This window comes from Dendropsophus ebraccatus, chromosome 4 (genome assembly GCF_027789765.1).
Source record: "Dendropsophus ebraccatus isolate aDenEbr1 chromosome 4, aDenEbr1.pat, whole genome shotgun sequence".
Taxonomy (NCBI): domain Eukaryota; kingdom Metazoa; phylum Chordata; class Amphibia; order Anura; family Hylidae; genus Dendropsophus; species Dendropsophus ebraccatus.
This window is the reverse complement of record NC_091457.1, coordinates 87988026-88009155: the sequence shown is the minus strand read 5'-3', so window position 1 is coordinate 88009155 and position 21130 is coordinate 87988026. Positions and strand designations below refer to the sequence as shown.

The 21130-nt window shown below is 41.3% G+C and overlaps 1 protein-coding gene across 2 annotated transcripts in view; it reads right to left on the bottom strand.

Annotated features, from left to right (window-relative positions):
* Positions 1-1469: 1469 nt before the first annotated feature.
* The window catches only part of VSTM2B (V-set and transmembrane domain containing 2B), a 53151-nt gene continuing 33490 nt past the window's right edge, over positions 1470-21130 (bottom strand). For both annotated transcript variants that reach the window (XM_069968576.1, XM_069968577.1), the window contains one exon: positions 1470-2159. In XM_069968576.1, the coding sequence (XP_069824677.1) occupies positions 2071-2159 (89 nt within the window). In that variant the 3' untranslated portion in view covers positions 1470-2070. The remainder of the gene's footprint in view (positions 2160-21130) is intronic.

Sequence of the window (21130 nt, the reverse complement as noted above, 5' to 3'; positions counted from 1 at the left end):
GGATGTAATGGTAATTCTATGTAGGGCCAAGGTTCTATGTGTAACTGGGCCCTGCAGTCTGAATGCAGTGGCAGATCAGGTGCACAATAGGCCCTAGGCTGTTCACACTATGGTATCTGTAGCAGGTCAAGATATTCTGAAAAAATGTTCCCTATGGAGTTGGATGAGAATGTACATGTTCCATTTATATATATATTTTTTACTAGGTGTGGATGGGGTTTTTAAAAACCCATGTACAATTACAATACTAATATAATTTACACAGATAGATTATCTGACAGATTATCTGCCAAAGATTTGAAGCCAAAGCCAGGAATGGATCTCAGGCTTTCCTTTATGACCTGATCTCTGTTTATAGTTTGTTTCTGGCTTTGGCTTCAAATCTTTGGCAGATAATCTGTTAGATAATCTTTAGGGTACTATTACACAAAACGATTATGGCCGATTATCGTTCAGTGTAATAAAAACAACGATCAGCCGATATAGGTTGATATAGGTTCTGACCTTTAATCGCCGGGCGCCGACGACACATCACTACGTGTAATAGCGGTGCGCGGCCGGCGCTGATGATATGCAAAGAGGAATACATACCTATCCAGGCTGCAGGGCTCCTCTTCCTCTGTGCTTCTCTCCGGGTCCAGTTTCACAGCGGCCTGTCTCAGCTGACAGGCCGCTCGGCCAATCACAGGCCAGGACCGACGCGGCCAGTGATTGGCTGAGCGGCCTGTCAGCTGAGACAGGCCGATGTGAAGCTGCAGCGCGCGGGACCCACAGCACAGAGGAAGAGGAGCTTAACAGCGTGGATAGGTATGTATACAATTTAAACAAGGGCTGCAAGGACATTGGTAACAATGTCCCTGCAGCCCTTGTTAAATGATTATCGGCCCGTGTAATAGGCCCAGCAAACAAGCGCTGATCTAGCAGATCAGCAGTCGTTTACAGGTATTATTGGGCCCCCATCGGCCCGTGTTATACCACCTTTAGATTCCACAATGCAAATTAGCAATTCAATCACGTGGACCTAAGGGAACAATAGGCAGAATAGCTGGTGATTCTTGAAGGGGTTATCTGAAAATGTAAATAATTAAACTAACCCTATTACAACCACTATTGTAAAATAAAAAAGGAAAGTTTATTTACCTGCTAAATTGCCCTCCACTTCAGCATCAATGATCCATTGGTCCCGGAGGTTCTTTGTATACTCTCCCTTCAGGCACAGAGGAGTTCTATTACATTTGTTTAGCAGGCTTTGCATTAGGGCCCAGGAGCTACAAGTTACCACTCTGGTTAGATTCCCTTTATTTCTTAGTTATTTTTCACAACCAAATATATATTTTTCAGAAGAACTTTTTACTGAGTATAGGATATGGGTATCTTATCTCAAAATCATTTTATTCAACTGTTATTCAGCATTATACAATACATTTTTTTTTTATAAACAATTTTTCTTTTCTTGTTTCCAATCTTTATTTAAAAATAAATATTATTGATGGTGAGTAATAATGGATTCGACATGTGCCTTTTGACAAAAAAACAAAACAAAAACAAAATTAAATAATTTAATAAAAAAGGACAAAATAAGAAAAATTAAGGAAAAAACCATTAAACACATTCTAATTAAAAATATCTCGTTTTTCCTTCGGGAGAATGTCTCTGTCAACTCAAATTTACAGATCATCATAAAAATAACTGTTCAACAGTTCGTGCACCAACAAAGACCAACAAAGATTTTTTTTTTTTTAAGAAAATGCCAGATAAGTTATGGATCTTATGCTCGGAAATCATAAAGGCCGTGCGTGAAGCAAGGCAGAGACTAGACTCTTGTTTTTTGTCGGAAACTAAATGCGTCATTTTGGGCGGCTCATTTCTTATAAGTTTCTCCAAAAATATGTTTGTATTTTTTTTTTTACTTTTTTTGTTTTATTTTTCACTGTGAAGTGTTTGCCATGCTTCATTCAGTCTTATTTTTTTCTGTCCTTTCTAAATTTGCAGCTTTCATTAAGGGAGGAATTTGGATAAAGTTCATATTGGCTGTTTGGTTGGTTCAGGAATGATTCACAAAATGGTCCATCAGTGGTTGAATAGTAAGAAGACGAGCTGATGAAATATCAACAGGAACGTGTAGAGGATTGGATCACTGGCAAGATTCGGTCCTGTTCCTACAAGACAACAGAAAACCCAATTAAAATGCATTCATTTTTAAATATTATACATGCCAACTGTTGAGATATCTGTCTATTTGTCTTTTTCTGTTATTGGTTCTTCTGAGCCTCACTAATGTGTATACAGTTTAGTATCCAGCTTTTCCAGTATCCTAATTTCCTCCTTATGTTTGACTTTACCTTTGTCTGATGATTTGGACCTGGCACCTGCCTGGAGTCACAGGTTCCCTTTAACACAGTGTCCAGTTCGGGGCGGTACAGTTTTGGTCAGATCGTCTATGGTGGTAGGGACAATGGCGTGGGTGAGAGCAGGGCTGCATTGATCCCCACCAAATGTGGCATCAGTTTCTCTATTCATTTAAATGAAAAGCAAATCGATTATCTCTTTGGAATGAGTGATAACCTGCTCCAAATTTCAGTGCATAGTAATTTTAGACACGTGGTCCAGGCTAAGGCAGGAATGGAGCCAATAATCTACTCATTCAGGCACAGGTAGATAAACTAAGGTCCTTTTACACACACAGATATCTCACAGATTTTTGAAGCCAAAGCCAGGAATGGATTCGAAAAGAAGAGAAATCTCAGTCTTTCCTTATGACCTGTTTTTTTTGTTAATAGTCTGTTCCTGGCTTTGGCTTCAAAAATGTCAGATAATCTGTCAGATATCTGTGTGTGTGTAAATGGACCCTAACTACACGTTGTACACTGCAGGTGGCTGACAGGACACAGGATAACCTTTTTACTGGGAGTGCTTCTTTAAAAGACCTAATTCTCTTGCAACCACCACTAGGACAGTTTAGTAGCTTACTACACATTGTTTTATTATTGTGATCAAAGTATAAAACGTCTGCGGTAAGCTCCCCCTGGAGGTGACTGCAGGCAGGCAGAATAGTATCATAGACCTTATTGTCATGCAGAGATCTAGAGCTTTGAGTGATTTAAAGACATATTACAACATTGCTATGTTCATACACAGCCAAAATGATGAATATTTTTATTGGATGGACGTCTTTTAGCGACAAACAATGGTTGTCCAATGAAAATGTCTGACATTTCAACGCTGTGCCAACATAACCGTAAACCTCAAAACAAGGAGTGTTAAAAGGTGGACACTGCAATTAATAGACAGAACACAACAAAGTCCAAAGTCAAGTCAAGTCATCATCCCCATCATGTTCCACAATTCACAAAGTATGACGTGATGTTATTTAAAGAAATAGAACCTTGATTTGTATCTAAAAGCTTCAGTTTAAGGTTCACTTCACATTTTTGAGACCATGGGGATAGACAAATATAACTTTTACCTATGTCAAAATCTGGTCCCCTATATATTTGTCACAACAGCTGCAACATATTGTGCCTACAGATGCAATTTCAATTTGTGCAGCCAACCATCCTATGTGTGCTGGTTTGCAAAATCACATTATATTCAATTACTCTCCTCCACGTGTTCCCCGTATAGAGAGCTGTATACACCGCAAAGCAGAATTACCGAGCTGAGCTTTATAATGACAAGTAAACATGTCAGGATTCTTCCCGCATTTGTTTATTCATGGAATTGCAAATGAGATGTGATCAGACTCCTGCAGGCACAGGTCCTCTGAGATTGTCAAGGCTGGAGAAATATAAATGTTAGGATTTACCCATCCCCTGCTGGCAACTATCTTTGTAACAGAATATCAATAATGAGAATATCGTTTATGATGTCATTTTAACTATTAACAGTGTCAGTAATGAAGATCACGGCTGGGGCTGGGACTCTTATTATGGGATAACTGCGGTGAATAATAAGACAGGAGAAAAGTGGAGCCAATGCCCATAACAACCAATCACGTGATTGCTTTAACTGAATCATCGAATTTGAGTGGTTGCCAGGGTAATTTACTCCACTATTACTTTGCTTAAAGAGAACCAATCATGGAGGAAAATCAAAATTTTTTTCCCCCCTAATTATATGTAAAATATCATTTTATTAAACTTTGTAAATATATTTAATTATTTTTTTGCTGAGTTTTTAATTTATTCACTTTATACTTACCTGTCTCGGGTCGGCTCTTTTCAAAAGAGCCGGCGCGAGACAGGAAGCTCCCGTCATGCACAGCGGCAGCAAGGCCGGGGGGGGGCGCCATCTTGATTACGTCATTTGCGTTCCAGCAGTGGAACGCAAGTAACGTAATCAAGATGGCGGCGCCCGGCTCGAACAAGAGGATCAGGTAAATTATAAGATAAATATACAAAACTAAGATAGAGACTGCCTTTGCAGTCTGTATCTTATACTGTATCTTATACCTGATCCTCTTGTCCGCTGCAGCAAGGCCAGCGCTGCCATCTTGGTGACGTCTCTTTGCGTTCCACCGCTGGAACGCAAGTAATGTAATCAAGATGGCGGAGCCGGCCTTGCTGCAGCGGACAAGAGGATCAGGTAAAGTATAAGATACAGACTGCAAAGGCAGTCTGTATCTTCGTATACAGACAAAATGAAGATACAGACTGCCTTTGCAGTCTGTATCTTATACTTTACCTGATCCTCTTGTCCGCTGGACGAAGGCCGGCGCCGCCATCTTGATGAAGTCACTTGCGTTCCAGCGGTGGAACGCAAAGTGACGTCATCAAGATGGCGGCGCCCAGCCTTCGTGCCAGGAAAAAAAGAATTGGGTAAAGTATAAGATACAGACTGCAAAGGCAGTCTGTATCTTCATAGATAGACTTAGGGAGAGATGCACATTGATAATAGGGATAGTTAGTTTTAGGTGATAGGTTCTCTTTAAGGGTCCATTTATACAGAAAGATTATCTGACAGATTATTTGCCAAAGATTTGGAGCCAAAGCTAGGAATGGATTTGAAAAAAGGAGAAATCTTAGTCTTTCCTTTATTACCTGTTCTCTGTTTATAGTCCATTCCTGGCTTTGGCTCAAAAAATCTGTCAGATAATCTGTTGGTGTAATAGGGCCCTTAGTTTAGATAAATCCCTCTCACCGAGGACCATAATATGTATCTATGTCACATAATAAATTGCCATCGTCGTTTCACAGAACTCTATGTGATAGCCGATGTGATCTGTAACATTTAGGCTACATTCACACGTCAGTATATTTTCCAGGGCGAAAATCTGGATCCTCTATTTTTCATCCACAATCCGCAAAAAATCATCCGTTCTGCATCCGTATTGTGTTCAGTATTTTTATTGTTTTTTTTGCGGATCTGCAAGAAAAGGTGTAGTGAAGAAAAAAGAGGGGATGGCAAAAATGATGTAATTTGCTGTCCCAACCCCCCCCCCCCCCAAAAAAAAAAAAGGTCACCTGGTTGTCTGGGGGCCATTTTACAGTCATTTCTATCAGGCAGGATATTTCTGGCAGGAGGAGCTTGGTGATGTCACAAAAAAACGGATCTGTGATACGGATGGTTTTGAGGATGTTTTTGCGGATTGCAATGTACTCTCCGCAGATTTCTATTGGGGAGTTCGTTCAGTAATTACGGACCGTATTATAACATGTCCTTTTTTTTTTTGTCACGGATTGCGGATCCGCAAATTAACTGGATGTATGAATAGCACCATTGAAAATAATTCCAGATTTCCTGGTCCCTAAAAACAGATGAAAAATACTGACGTGTGAATGTAGCCTTAGGGTACAAACACACACACCGTACACGCAGCAGATACGCAGCAGATCTGCAGCAGATTTAATGGTGCAGATTTGATGCTGTGTTCAGTTATTTATATCTATTCTGCTGCGTATTTGTTGTGTGTTTGTTGCGTATTTGCTGTGTATCGCAGCAGTAAATACGCTGCGTATACGGCTTGTGTGTTTGTACCCTTAGGGTATATTCACACGAACGGACTCGCGGCGAGATTATCGCTGCGAGTCCGGCAGGTCCTGGCAGTTCCCACACACCATATACTCAATGCGGTCAAAACGACCGCAGCAAGTATGTAATTCTACCACCCTTAACCCCTTCTGCTCCCGCCCGGCTCCCCCTCTGTAAGCATACATTACCTGTCCTCGCTGCACGGGTCCGGCGTCCTGCTCTCCCGTCCGGCCAATCAGTGGCTGCGGCTGGGCAACACACTGATTGGCCGGACGGGAGAGCAGGAGCAGGAGCCTGTCTGCTACTAATTCTGCAGAGGGGTGTAAAAATATTATATATATATATATATATATATATATATATATATATATATATACACACACACACACATTTTGTAAATCTGTTCTTAATATACTATGTACAATAATGTACTAGACGGTGGCCTGCTGCTAAGAATCCTGCTGTTACGGATTCATGTGAAAACCCTAAATGCTGTGGTTTCTAAGAAAAGAAAAACATTTAAGCAGAGAGAACAGGCTGTATAAAAAGCGAATATATTTCCCAGTTGTAAAAGGTAAACAGGATAGACTTTGTGTTACATGCTGTTTAAAAAAGTACATTTTATTCTAACCCTGAAGGAAAAAACAGGAAGTTTCAACAAGATACAAAATATGATAAGAACAGGTCTTTAGAGGACAAGACCATCCCCCTCATCCAGAAATCACAGATAAGGCACACAACATTGTTGTTTACTTGCTGGAAATCCTGGCTTCATGAAACATAGCTCATACAGATATAATTATGGCTGCATGTTTTCCAGCCCAAGTAGAGAAAAAAAAACTACAGAATCACTCCAGGAGTAAGGGTCCAGGATACTCCAGGATTGTTCTGGCAAATACAACACTTCAGACATGTCAGAACAGTGGACATGTCCTCTATATATCCAGTAATGTTTACTCCATTTGACCAAGACCAGGGGGGTAACTACTGATCACCTTCGGCTCGATGTCCCATGAGAAGCTCGGCTAAGCGATAAAGAGAGATTGTGCCACCTTATGACTGTAACGTATTGTCTGAACAGTGCACTTGTGGTGAATACATGAAAAGTTTTTTTGTATCATTTATATTGGAAAAGTAAAAGCAGCAGCAATTCATGGAACTTCTGGTATTATGTGATTTATTGGACTGCAGTAGGGATTAACAAGCTCCCTTTATACCAGAGTGAGGATCGGCAAAAGGCAGTCTTTCATGTGTTGGGTAACTACCACTGTAGCAGCCATAGCGGCTGCTATGGGGCCCGCTGCATCAGGGGGCCTCATGGCCTGCTCCTGCAATACACTGGGCCCCCTGAGCCCAGTCATCATTTGCACCAACTGGTGGCCTCCCAGTTTCTGAAAATGTCTCTTCAACAGTGCTTGCAGTTATGCAGTTATGACTAAACTTGTCGGCTTAATGGAAACTACAGGCCCGTAAGTCTAACATCTATAGTAGGTAAAGTATTTGAGGGGTTTGTAAGAGATGCTATACTGGAGTATCTTAATGAAAATAATCTTATGACGCAGCACCAGTATGGGTTTATGAGGGATCGGTCCTGTCAGACTAATCTGATCGGCTTCTATGAAGAGGTAAGTTATAGACTGGACCTGGGGGAGGCTGTGGATGTTGTGTATCTGGACTTTTCAAAGGCATTCGATACTGTGCCGCATGAAAGGTTGGTCTACAAAATGAGGATGCTGGGACTCGGGGAAAACGTATGCAAATGGGTAAGTAACTGGCTGTGTGACAGAAAACAGAATGTGGTCATTGATGGAACATATTCAGATTGAGTTTTAGTTACTAGTGGGGTACCACAGGGGTCAGTATTGGGTCCACTTTTTAATATTTTTATTAATGATCTTGTAGAGGAGCTACAGAGTAGAATCTCCATTTTTGCAGATGATAATAAACTGGGTAGAGCAATCGGCACAGAGGAGGATAATATATTACAGAGGGATTTGGAGAAGCTAGAGGCTTGGGGCGGTGAAATGGCAAATGAAGTTTAATGTGGATAAATGTAAGGTTATGCATTTGGGCCATAGAAATAATAAGTACAGTTATGTGCTAAATAATAAAATACTGGATAAAACTACTTCCGAAAAGGATCTGGGGGTATTGGTGGACAGTAAACTCAACTTTAGTGATCAGTGCCAGGCAGCAGCTGCCAAGGCTAATAAAATAATGGGATGCATCAAAAGAGGTATAGATGCTTTAGATGAGAACATAGTTTTGCCTCTTTATAAATCACTGGTCAGACCACACATGAAATACTGTGTACAGTTTTGCGCACCGGTATATAAGAAGGACACAGCTGAACTGGAGCGGGTGCAGAGGAGGGCAACAACGGTCATTAAGGGAATGGGTGGATTACAGTACCAGGACAGGTTATCAAGCTTGGGGTTATTTACACTAGAAAAAAGACGTCTTAGGGATGATCTGATCACAATGTACAAATATATGAATGGACAGTACAGAGATCTTTGTAGTGATCTTTTTACTCCTAGGACTGTAACCATGACAAGGGGGCATCCTCTACGTCTAGAGGAAAGAAGATTTCACCATCAGCATCGACGCGGGTTCTTTACTGTACGAGCGGTTAGACTGTGGAACTCTCTGCCACATGATCATGTCATGGCTGATTCATTAAATAAGTTCAAGGGAGGCCTGGATGCTTTTCTTGAAAAATATAATATTATAAGTTATGGGCATTAGATTTCCGGTGATATGTTAATCCAGGGATTATTCGGTTGTTTCTCCTTGTGGTGGGGCTGTTGTCGTCTGCCTCGTGGGGGTTTTGCCTTCCCCTGTATCAACACAGTAGGGTTTCCATAGGTTGAACCTAATGGACTCTTGTCTTCTTTCAACCTTATTTACTATGTTACTATGTTAGTGGTCGGTCAGGAAGGGGGCCCAATCAAAATTTTGCTATGGGGCCCAGCCATTTCTAGGTATGCCCCCCGACTAAGACCACCATGATGACGTCTCCGAAAGACTATGTTCACACGTCAAAAATAGAGGAAAGGCGGCCAGGCTGCTAAATAACGTCTGTTATTTTGGGCTCAAAATGACGGACGTCATTTTAAACAGAGCTGAAAAAACGTTGTGTGAACATAGCCAAAGACTGCAGAGTTTGCTGACAGACTGTTTGGCCCCTTTTGGTTTTGCAGCCATCTCTATCTAGCCTCATTAGCAACACATATAAAACCAGCCCCATAAATAAATCCACACCCCTATACTTTTATTCTCTAGGTCAGTGTGATTACAGCCATACCAAATTTATACTGTTGAGGATTGTTTTTTTTTGCTAACTTGTAGTTTTTTTTGGTATAATGATTTTCAGATACATATGTATACTTGCCCTTTTTTCATTTTTATTGGAAGGTGAATTAACAAATTAATGTCATTATCGTTTGTATTTTTTTTTTTAGCAGTCTCTATGCAGTATAGAGAATGATTAAATATTACAGTTTATATACAAGCATATGTATGGTAGGCCTAGGTGCTGCCATGAATACCCAGCCATAGTCATGATTTGACTGCAGCATGTTATGGGTTAAACTACCAGGGCTAGGAGGCTTCTTTGATCCTGGCAGTTTATGCTGGAGCCCGGCTGTCATACTAACAGCTCCTGTGGTCAGCTGGGCTACCTAAAGCCCCTTGGTGACCATCGTAAAAACAAGTATGGACAGTGACTAAATGGTTTAGTTTCTAAACCCTGAATAGACACTGAAGTTAATCTAAACCCAGACCACTTTATCCTTCAAGCTCCATCCTCTCACAGACCAGTGAGTGCAGGACAACTCCCCAGCCCTAGTAAGAGCATGACGTCCTCCTCTTATAAATCAGTAGTCAAAAACACATCCCATTTATAGAGGCCCACCTAACAACTTACAAGACTAAAAGGGGGGTTCCAACCTTTTAAAAGTGATGGCCTATTCTCTGGACAGGACATCAATGTAAGATAGGCGAGGGTCTAACACTAGACACCCATAAAGGAGTATTCTCTATTAATAGAATAAGGGTCCTTTTACACGCACAGATAAATCGCTTAATCGCTTGTTTAGCGAACGAGAATTGACGATATTTTGTTTTAAATGATAGGAATTTAGAGGAGAAGAAAAATTGTGTTTGTTTATAGACCACAAATGATCGCAATTGCATTTGTATCTATATACTGTGATCTATGGGTGTTTTCACTGAGGGACTTTAAAACCATTAATGATTTTGGGGTCAGCTTAAGGATGCCATCAATTTTCGCTCATAGTTTTCCTCAGTGGTTGACGTTAATGTTATAACTGATTGATATTACTAAAGAGACAGTGACATATGACAGATATATAGATATACAGATACATAGAATATACTTTATAATACATTTTGGATATTTGGTTATTGCCACATATTAAAATATCAAAATATTAAGGTAAAAAATAGCAATGATAATGTAATCCTAAAATTATTAACAATTCCTTCACTTTAATGAAAAATCTGAAAAATATTTAATAAAAAGTGCCTTTCTTATCGTCTGCTTCTTCCTCACCATGCGACTGTCATATAGTTGATACATTGTTCCTCCAGAAATGTCATCACTCCTTCAAGAATAACGTCAGGAGCAGCTAGGACACTGGAGTATAAGGGCAGCCTTGACACTGATGAATAAACAGCCAGTATTGGGGCTCGTCTGTCACTTTCTAGCTCGCTCCTGTTGATTAGCGGCTATTTTTAAGAAACAATTGTCAGGGAAGAATATTTTAAGCTTCTGATTTCAATGACTTTTTGACAGCATGATTTGATAAATTCTCCTTAGCCAACCTACAATTGGAATCAGAATTTTAAGATGAAAAAATTAGACAGAATATTTGATTGTCACAGTTTCTGACCAAGACAAAAATATTTAAAATGTACATAAAAATAAGAGCATACATCTAAGCTGCAATATGATCTGGGCTCTAGGTGGCAGTATGATCATCGTGTGACATGGGCTACTTAATGGGATGCTCCACATTTCCCTATTATTCGTTTAATAGGCAGTGTAAAATCCAACATCATTATTACCTTTTTCTGTCCACAATTTGTTTTTAGCTTATGTTAACGTTTTTGGGTGGGCACAACATGCTGATGAACTATAAACAGGATAGATCATAAGGGGACATTTACACAATCTCCGCAATCTGTCCGTAGCATGGATGGTGTCCTGCGGACTGGATCTTGGAGCTCCCCACATCATGACTAATTATGATGCCGGGAGCTCTCATACTATTTAAAAGTTTGCGCTAGTGTACTGACACAGCTGCGTGGTTGTGTCAGTACACCAACAAAAACATTTAGGGTATGTTCACACTTACCGGATCCGCAGCAGATCCGCAGCAGATTTCATTTAAATAACTGAACACAGCATCAAATCTGCACCATCAAACCTGCTGCGGATCTGCTGCAAATCTGCTGCTGATCATGTAGGGGTGAACGCACCTTATGGTGCGTTCACACCTACAGGATCTGCAGCTGATTTTCTGCGGCAGATTTTATTTAAATAACTGAACACAGCATCAAATCTGCTGCAGATCTGCTGCAGATCCTGTAGGTGTGAACGCACCCTTAAGCAGTATTGGAGCTCCCGACATCATAATAAATCATGATTCAGGGAGGTCCAAGATACAGTCCGCAGAACTCTATCTGTGTCAGATTGCAGAGATCATGTAAATGCCCCCTAATGGTGCGTTTACACGGAACGATTATCGTTCGAATTTTTGCAATAACGATCGCATTTGAGAGATAATCGTTCATTGTGATCTTTCAACATGTTCTCAAATCATCGTTGGTCGTTCGCTAAAAATTTGCAGATCGCTTCATGTAAACAGTCTTTCAAAGATTTACCCTGTGTTTGAGATGGGCTTAAGCGATCCTAAAAAATGATCACAATAACAATTTTTCTAACGATTTATTTGTCTAAACGTTGATCATTATAAAAACCAAATCGTTGCTACAAAATCGTTAAATGATCAATTGGGCAAATTATTGTGTTAACGGACCATTAGTCAGTGAGCACCCATCATTCAGTGCAGGCCTAGCCACTACAAGACGACTGGAACTAGTGGCTAACAACCTGGTCCACTGTGTAGAGCGGGAGCTGAAGAAGATCAGTGGATAGCTCATCAGTTTGTTTTGCCTGTTAAACTTATAAAAATCACCTGTTTACTTATAGGAAAAACATCAATAAGCAGTGTAACTGCTATATATGGAATTTATCATGTTTATTGGGTGTCTTTATATAAACTCGTTTTTTTCTGAAAGAAATATAACATTTTAAAAAAAGATGTCCAGGTACAGCCCTAACAAGACCTTTCTCTTTAATAAAAACACCACAATTACAGCCGTGGGGCTGCAGCAAGCGAGTGCTTAAAGGGGTACTCTGGCGAAAAAATATATATTTTTCAACTCAACTGCTTTTAGAAAGTTATATAGATTTGTAATTTACTTCTCTTTGAAAATCTCCAGTCTTCCAGTACGTATCAGCTTCTGTATGTCCTGCAGGAAGTGGTGTTTTCTTTTCTGTCTGACACAGTGCTCTCTGCTGCCACCTCTGTACAAGACAGGAAATTTGCAGATTAGTAGCAAATCCCAATCTCCTGCTCTGGACAGTTCCTGACATGGACAGAGGTGGCAGCAGAGAGCACTGTGTCATACTGGAAAGAATACTCCCCTTCCTTCCTGCAGGACATACAGCAACTGATAAATGCTGAAAGACTTGAGATTTTTAATTAGAAGTAAATCACAAATCAGTATAACTTTCTGACACCAGTTGATTTGAAAGAAAAAGATTTTTCACCGGAGTACCCCTTTAACTGTAATTTGCATTCTTTTGCTGTGGCCCATTCAATGCATCATTGTTATCCACATATCACTTGTTTAGGCCGTGTTCACATGCAGTAACACAATGAAAATGCAATGTGAATGCATCATTTAATTGCAGTAATTGATCATTCATTGCAGTGCTACATCATTTCATTGGGTCAGGCTATGCTCACACATGGCATTTTTTAGCGTTAAAGAGGGTTTTTTTTCCTGTTAAGTTTGAGGCTATTTTGCAGTAAATTGTGCGGCTGCAGTAAAATAGCTAGTTTTGCTGCAAATTTGCAGCAATTTGCTGAAAAATAGCTTCAAATTGGAGCAAAAACGCTTAATTAACACTTAAAAACACTGTGAACGTAGCCTGACTGCATCACTTCATTGCAATAATTAATCATTTATTTGCCATCTGGCCCTCCTTTATTGTGTTAACGCAATGACACTCCAGCATGTGTGAACATACTCTAACATAGGTCGATGTCTGGCTGACAATGATGCCTTAAATGCTAAGTAATCACCCAACAAATGGGTGTTTGCTCATTCATCGGCTTATTGCTGGGCTTTATGGTGCGTTTAGACAGACAGATTTATCTGACAGATTTTTGAAGCCAGTTTACACTCACCGGCCACTCTATTAGGTAAACCATGCTAGTAACGGGTGGTCTTCTGCTGCTGTAGCCAATCTGCCTCAAAGTTCGACGTACTGTGCGTTCAGAGATGCTCTTCTGCCTACCTTGGTTGTAACGGTTGGCTATTTGAGTCACTGTTGCCTTTCTATCAGCTCGAACCAGTCTGCCCATTCTCCTCTGACCTCTGGCATCAACAAGGCATTTCCGCTCACAGAACTGCCGCTCACTGGATGTTTTTTCTTTTTCGGACCATTCTCTGTAAACCCTAGAGATGGTTGTGCATGAAAATCCCAGTAGATCAGCAGTTTCTGAAATACTCAGACCAGCCCTTCTGGCACCAACAACCATGCCACGTTCAAAGGCACTCATATCACCTTTCTTGCCCATACTGATGCTCGGTTTGAACTGCAGGAGATTGTCTTGACCAAGTCTACATGCCTAAATGCACTGAGTTGCCGCCATGTGATTGGCTGATTAGAAATTAAGTGGTAACGTGCAGTTAAACAGGTGTACCTAATAAAGTGGCCGGTGAGTGTATAGTCTGTTCCTGGCTTCTGCTGCAAAAATGCGTCAGATAAATCTGTCTGTGTAAATACACCATTAGGCTATGTTCACACTACGTATGATTCCGGCCGTAGTTCGTACGCAGCCGTACATGTGCGGCTGAAAGTACGGCCGTGGGAAAAATAGACATGCGGCCGGATTGCGAACATGCGGGCCAACCGCGAACATACGCCCGTAGTACAGTTATGCTTCCCTAGCTTGTTTCGAAGCGATCTGAAACAGGTAATTTACTTGGAAATCTTCGCCCAGCCCAATAAAACACACAGAACCTTTAGGATCTAAAAATCAGTTCAACCTCAACCTCAAAACTACGTGCGTATATTCGCGGTTCGCACTACGGAAAGATACGTAGTGTGAACATAGCCTTAAGGTGGACAATTGTCAGCAATGAGCATTTCTAGGATGATTGGTCCCTGTAAAAGGGCTTTATAGGTATGTTCTCACATGGCAGATACACTGTGGATTTAAAGGGGATCTGTCAGCAGGTGAGGCAATACAAACCTGCTGATATGGGGGATATGGAGGCACCAGTGGGTGCAGCAGTGCTCTTAGTGGCTAGGGAATGCACCGAGTGCACCAAACATGCTGATTTGCATATAACAATTTTTGAACATTTCTCCAAATCTGCAGATTTTGGAGTGAAAATGCTGTGTGTGTTGTAGAAAATCTGCAGTATATCCACCCTGTATGAACATAGCCTCACACACATACCGTATCGCTGCGTATTTATCGCACAGAACTCGCCCAAAACGCGCACGAAAGTAGCTGCAGTTTTTGTGGTGTTGAACTCGCATGTGAAAATCAAAATACTCGCATTTAAAAATTGCACAAAACATGCAGCGAGAATAAACATACATTGGCTTGATAGCAATCAGTATTGCTGTGGATTTATGTGCAAGAAACTCACCGCAATAAATACGCAGCGATACGGTACGTGTTAAGGCACCCTATATGTTTGTTCTGCTTCTCTCTCTCCCCTGTACATGTCTTATTGCACTCAATGGGAATAAGAATGTCTGAGCCAATGGCAGGAACATGATTATGTAGTCATATAAGCTTGTAGGATGAGATGGAGGCAGGGAGACCAAGAGGGACAATAATCTTGAACCTCAGCTTCTCTCTATCAGCTGTGCATTATAACATCATCACTTGATCCCTGTAACGAGCCATTTTCCACTGGATAAAATATACTAGTTTATAATGAGACGATGAGTAATAGCCAGAAAAATATGTACCCCATCAGTATTTTATCTCACATATCTACAGTGATGACTGCCCTCATGAGCATTTACATATGACTGATCTCAGCCGCCTTCTTATTGTACTATTATAAGATGACAATTTTAGGTGTAGTGGCTGTTTAAGTATTTCAGCTATTGCAGGTATTTATTTTCCTGATATTCTCTACATGTTAAATCAATGTCAAAGAGGTCACTTAAGTTTCCCTTTGCATAAAAGGCCTTCTTAGGGGCAGCACTGGAGATTGTATTGTGCCGAACGACGACTAATCCTCTTCAAGATGTGGCCAACGGGAACACTCATCTATGTGGAAAAGACGTGCGCTTCACATATAATATCTAATCAGTGATATTTTGATCTGTTGATTGGCCTCAGTCTGCAGCTTTCAGCGCTCTCATTGTGCCTGCTTTATGCAATCAGGGTTACATCGTGAATGTATAGAAGATGAAAATTATCATGTTTGGTGGCCTCAGCACAAACGACTTAGGTTTTTCTATACCGGGCAGCTGCACAGGGGATGGTAATCAGAGATAAGCAAAACGAAATCTAATCAAATACATTATCAGAGCAACAAGAGCAGGCAGCAGAGCCACACAAAGAGCTGCAGCTACTCAATGGCTCCACACCCCTCCAAATAGAATGGTGCTGGGCAGAAAAGTCCAGACCCTAGCCCTGCAATCTGGATCTGTGCAATCACTTTCATGCGGTCAGTGGCTTGTAATATGAATATATATATATATATATATATATATATATATATATACTCACGGGCCACTTTATTAGGTACACCATGCTAGTAACGGGTGGTCTTCTGCTGCTGTAGCCCATCTGCCTCAAAGTTCGACGTACTGTGCGTTCAGAGATGCTCTTCTGCCTACCTTGGTTGTAACGGTTGGCTATTTGAGTCACTGTTGCCTTTCTATCAGCTCGAACCAGTCTGCCCATTCTGCTCTGACCTCTGGCATCAACAAGGCATTTCCGCCCACAGAACTGCCGCTCACTGGATGTTTTTTCTTTTTCAGACCATTCTCTGTAAACCCTAGAGATGGTTGTGCGTGAATATCCCAGTAGATCAGCAGTTTCTGAAATACTCAGACCAGCCCTTCTGGCACCAACAACCATGCCACGTTCAAAGGCACTCAAATCACCTTTCTTTCCCATACTGATGCTCGGTTTGAACTGCAGGAGATTGTCTTGAACATGTCTACACAGGGCCGATTCTAGCTTCTCTGCCACCTGAGGCGAGAACTGACAAAGCGCCCCCCCCCCCCCCCCCCACACACACACACACACACCGGGCGATATGGCCAAAAAATAAAATCTCAATTTATTTTTTATTTCTTCTTAATTTTGAGACAATTCCAGATTTAAATCTCGATTTTCTATTTTTATGTTAAATAAGCAGAAAAAATACACCAAGACACAGATGAAGCAGTACTAGGAGGTGTTCTTAAATGAACTGAAAAATTGCATTTCAGCATTATATCCCTGTTCCCCCACATTCCCCCTACAAGATTATCATGCCCCCTGCCCTTCTCACATTCCCTGTAATATTACCATGCGCATAGTGCCCCTCACATTCCCTGTAATATCACCATGTGCATAGTGCCCCTCACATTCCCTGTAATATTACCATGCGCATAGTGCCCCTCACATTCCCTGTAATATCACCATGTGCATAGTGCCCCTCACATTCCCTGTAATATCACCATGCCCATAGTGCCCCTCACATTCCCCATACAAGAACTCCAGCACTCCCAGGTCACCCCATTCAACATGATTAATGCCTCAGCTGAGTATCCTATCCTGTGACCTGACAGCAGTCTAAACTGCAGGGACCTCAGAGCAATAGTCAGGGAGAGAAGATCCAGGACAGGCACTGTGCATTACCGCAGTGTGTATGGGACAGTACTATAGATAACAGTGTGCGCTGTGCGGTGACCAAATTTTTTTAACTGTTTGAGCCACTATGGGCCCCCTGAGAGCTTCAAAACAAACAACAATCTGCAACTGCTGACCTCTGACCTCAGGAGCCGGAGAAGAGCCATAAAACGGGCTGCTCTGTTAACTCTTTTAGTACTGCAGAATGTAGAGTATTACTGTGCATCACTTACATTCTGCAATACAGAAAGTTAACAGCAGAGCAGAACATTACTTTTATGCCTCTTCTCCTGCTCTTGCACTATGCTGAGGTCAGCTTGGAGGTCGGCAGTGCAGAGAAGACATAATATAGCGTCCCCGCTGCTGTTAACTTTTTCTTTTCTACAGTGTGTAAGTGATGCAGAGTATAATAACTCTGCATTATTGAAAGGGTTAACAGCAGGAGACACTATATCTATGTCTTATGTGATGTGAATACCTGTGAATACGAGGCTTCCAGTGCCTCCTCAGCGCTTCTCATGAGGCAACTGACAGGAAACACGGCTGGGCACTGAGCCGTAACTAGTTGTAATGATAAGGACACAGGACGCTGATGCCGCCCCCCTCAAGGGCTATGTGTTCTGCCGCCTGAGGCCAAGACTTCACCTCGCCTCATGGCAGATACGGGCCTGTGTCTACATGCCTAAATGCACTGAGTTGCCGCCATGTGATTGGCTGATTAGAAATTAAGTGGTAATGTGCAGTTGGACAGGTGTACCTAATAAAGTGGCCGGTCAGTGTATATACATACTGACAAGTGCTGCATATCTTGCACCAAAGCAGTCAGTAGAGGGTGGTCCCAATTTTAGACCTATATTTATGGCTGAAACAAAGAGCACAGGGCAAGAACATCTTGTTGACAGCAGTGCCCATAAAATATAGAGTAGTGTCCATACATTATAATTCTAACCACATACTATACACAGCAGCTGCCACATGATTTATCTGTATACTATACCTGTATACTATACAACAGTTCCCAAGCAATGTAGATTAAGTAGCATGCCAGCCATTTCCTGCAGGACATACAGCAGCTGATAAGTATGAGCTTGAGATTTTTAAATAGAAGTAAATTACAAATCTATATAACTTTCTGAAACTAGTTGATCTGAAAGAAAAAGATTTTAAGTTTTAGATTTAGTTGGCTTAAATTGCACCAGCATTTCGCTTACAATCGCCCTGATTTACTAAGACTGGGAGGTTTTCAACAACCCTTCACATCAACGTTTTATTTTCCCAGAGGGATAGATTTATTAAAGTGCCTGATTACCCTTAGTAAATTTGTCAGGTTTTTCACACGCCAAAACTTAAACCCAACCTTCCTACTGTATTAGGGATGGCTGATTTTTAGAACGGAAAATTCAAATCCATGTCGGTTATGGTTGGTTAAGCACCCATACATACGCCAGTGGGTCAAGCGGCGCTATGAAGTGAGCTCAGGAGCTGGGGTCCTCACTGTTAATGACAGCCTGCCATTAACCCCTGTAGTGGTGCGATCGCTGTATTAAAAAGACAGTGACAGGAGCTTTACAGTGCAGGGGTCCCAATCGGACAGTGACAGGAGCTTTACAGTGCAGGGGTCCCAATCGGACAGTGACAGGAGCTTTACTCCTGTCACTGTCCGATTGGGACCCCTGCAGCGTAATGTGGGGGTTCCGATCGTTGTAGCTGGCTGTCGGAGGTCTCTTGCCATCCTCCCGGCAGTCAGCTTGGCGATCCTTGCATAAAGTTTGCCACAGGCAGGCTCTGTGCATTGATCACAGATAACACTGATCAGTGCTATGCTATGGCATAGCAATGATCAGTGTTAGAAATGTTATGTAAAAATGTCCACTGGGGTACTTAAAAAGTGTTAAATAAAAAATCTAAAAAGTTTAAAAAAAACATGCCATAGTCCTTCCGCCAATAAAAATTTAAATCACCCCCCTTTCCCATTTTTTAAATAAAACATATAAAAATAAATAAATAGGCATGCGTAATTGTCCGATCTATTAAAATAAAATAATATTATTTCCGCACAGTGAACAGCGTAAACAAAAAGCCCCCCAAAAAAACAGGATTTCTGTTTTCGATTACATTTTATATAAAAAAAAATGAATAAAAAGTGATCAATACTACATGAATATGGCACTTATAAAAACTAGAGATCATGGCACAAAAATAATGCCCCATACAGCCCCATAGGTGAAAAAATAGGGCAATTTATATCATACGTATTTGCAAAAAAAAGTTTTACTATTAAAAAAACCCATACATATCGCTGTATTCAGACTGACCTATAGAATAATGTTATGACGGTTTTACTGTAAAGTGCATTGCGTAAATACGGAACCCCCAAAAAAATTTTTTCAGAATTTTATTTTTTTCCCAACTGCACCCAATAAATTATATTTTGGGGGTTTCGTCATTGATTTTATGGTAGATTGAAAGGTGCCATTACAAAATGCATCTGTTCCTGACGGTCCTTAAGGCTATTTTAGGTTCTGTCCTTAAGGGATTAAAGAGACACATCAATGACATGCCCACTTTTTAGTTTTAGGCTATGTTCCCACTACGTAAAAGTACGGCCGTTGCCCTCGGCAACAACGGCCATACTTTGTACGGAGTGGAACACTGCCTATTCTTCTATGGGATCCCAGCTGGAGCGTATACACTTAGTATACGCTCCGGCCAGGATTCCATGCGGTGCCGCAAAGAACTGACATGTCAGTTTTCTGCGGCCGCAATTCAGTGATCTCGGACCATGCTACCCCTACATGAAGCCACAGCCTTTTTACACTGACCACACCAGCAGAAAAGTGTCTTAAAATTTCCCTGGTGCAAGCCACATATGACAATTCTAAAACATTTGTCATAAACATTTGGTGCAATACTGTCTACAAAAGCACCAATGCACAGGCACATGCTTTCTATGGCCTCCTGCACTGTGCACAGTGAATTATTATTCTGCTCTATAAATCCTATAAAGAAAGAGTGTAGATGAGCAGCAGCTAAAGTGTTAACCTCACTCATGATTGAACAGTCAGTATTTTCTAGAGCAGGGTCAGTAATCTACAGGACACAATATCATCCACTGTTCCCATATTATCTGTAGCAACAGCCACCACACACCAGGTACTCCAACTGAGAAGCCAGCGGGCAAATATACAGTATTGTGTAACACATCTGGAATGCCAGGCTGCTGTTATTGCTAGACAAACCATCCTTCTCTGGGATGCAGGAATCTGCAGTCAGTGCCACCCTGAGACAGACAGCACAATTTTAGCTGACCACTTAAGGGGAAATTCCAGCCACATTGAAGAAATGTATATGATGCTGGGGTAGGGGGTAATAGAAGAAAACACAAACATACTACCTAACCCTGGACCCCTGAAGCTCTGGGTTACCTCCATACAATCTTCTTGATCTTCTCTCTTCCTCCTGCTTCTGAGACAAGTGCTTGGGGGCAAGACCTGTCTGTCTGCTCAGCAAATAACTGACATCGCTAGAGACTGTAGGGGAGCAGCAGGGGACCGGGGCTAGGTAAGTACTTTTTTTCTATTTCCCCCAGCAGCACACTTTTAGACTCGGAATGCCCCTTTAATGCCCTATTTCTTAGGATAGGCCCATACAATCTGTTCAGTGGGGCCTAATATACTTTGGTTGTGACTGCTTGGAATTGCAGCTCAAATCCTCTCATTCTCATTCAAGTGAAGGAGCTGAGGTACGAGGCCTAGTCCCAGCCATGTGTAATGTGGTGCTAACTGATCAGCCAGACCCTTCCTTTAACTGATTGACAGGGTTGCAAAGAGACAAGGCATCAATATTACGGTCCCCTTAAAGTGAATGTGTCATATTTTTTTCCTGATTAGAGCCTGGTAGCGAAATATGTTCTTGTTTCTCATCTATTTCTATTTTCTGAGTGCACCTTTATTTTTTATTCTTAT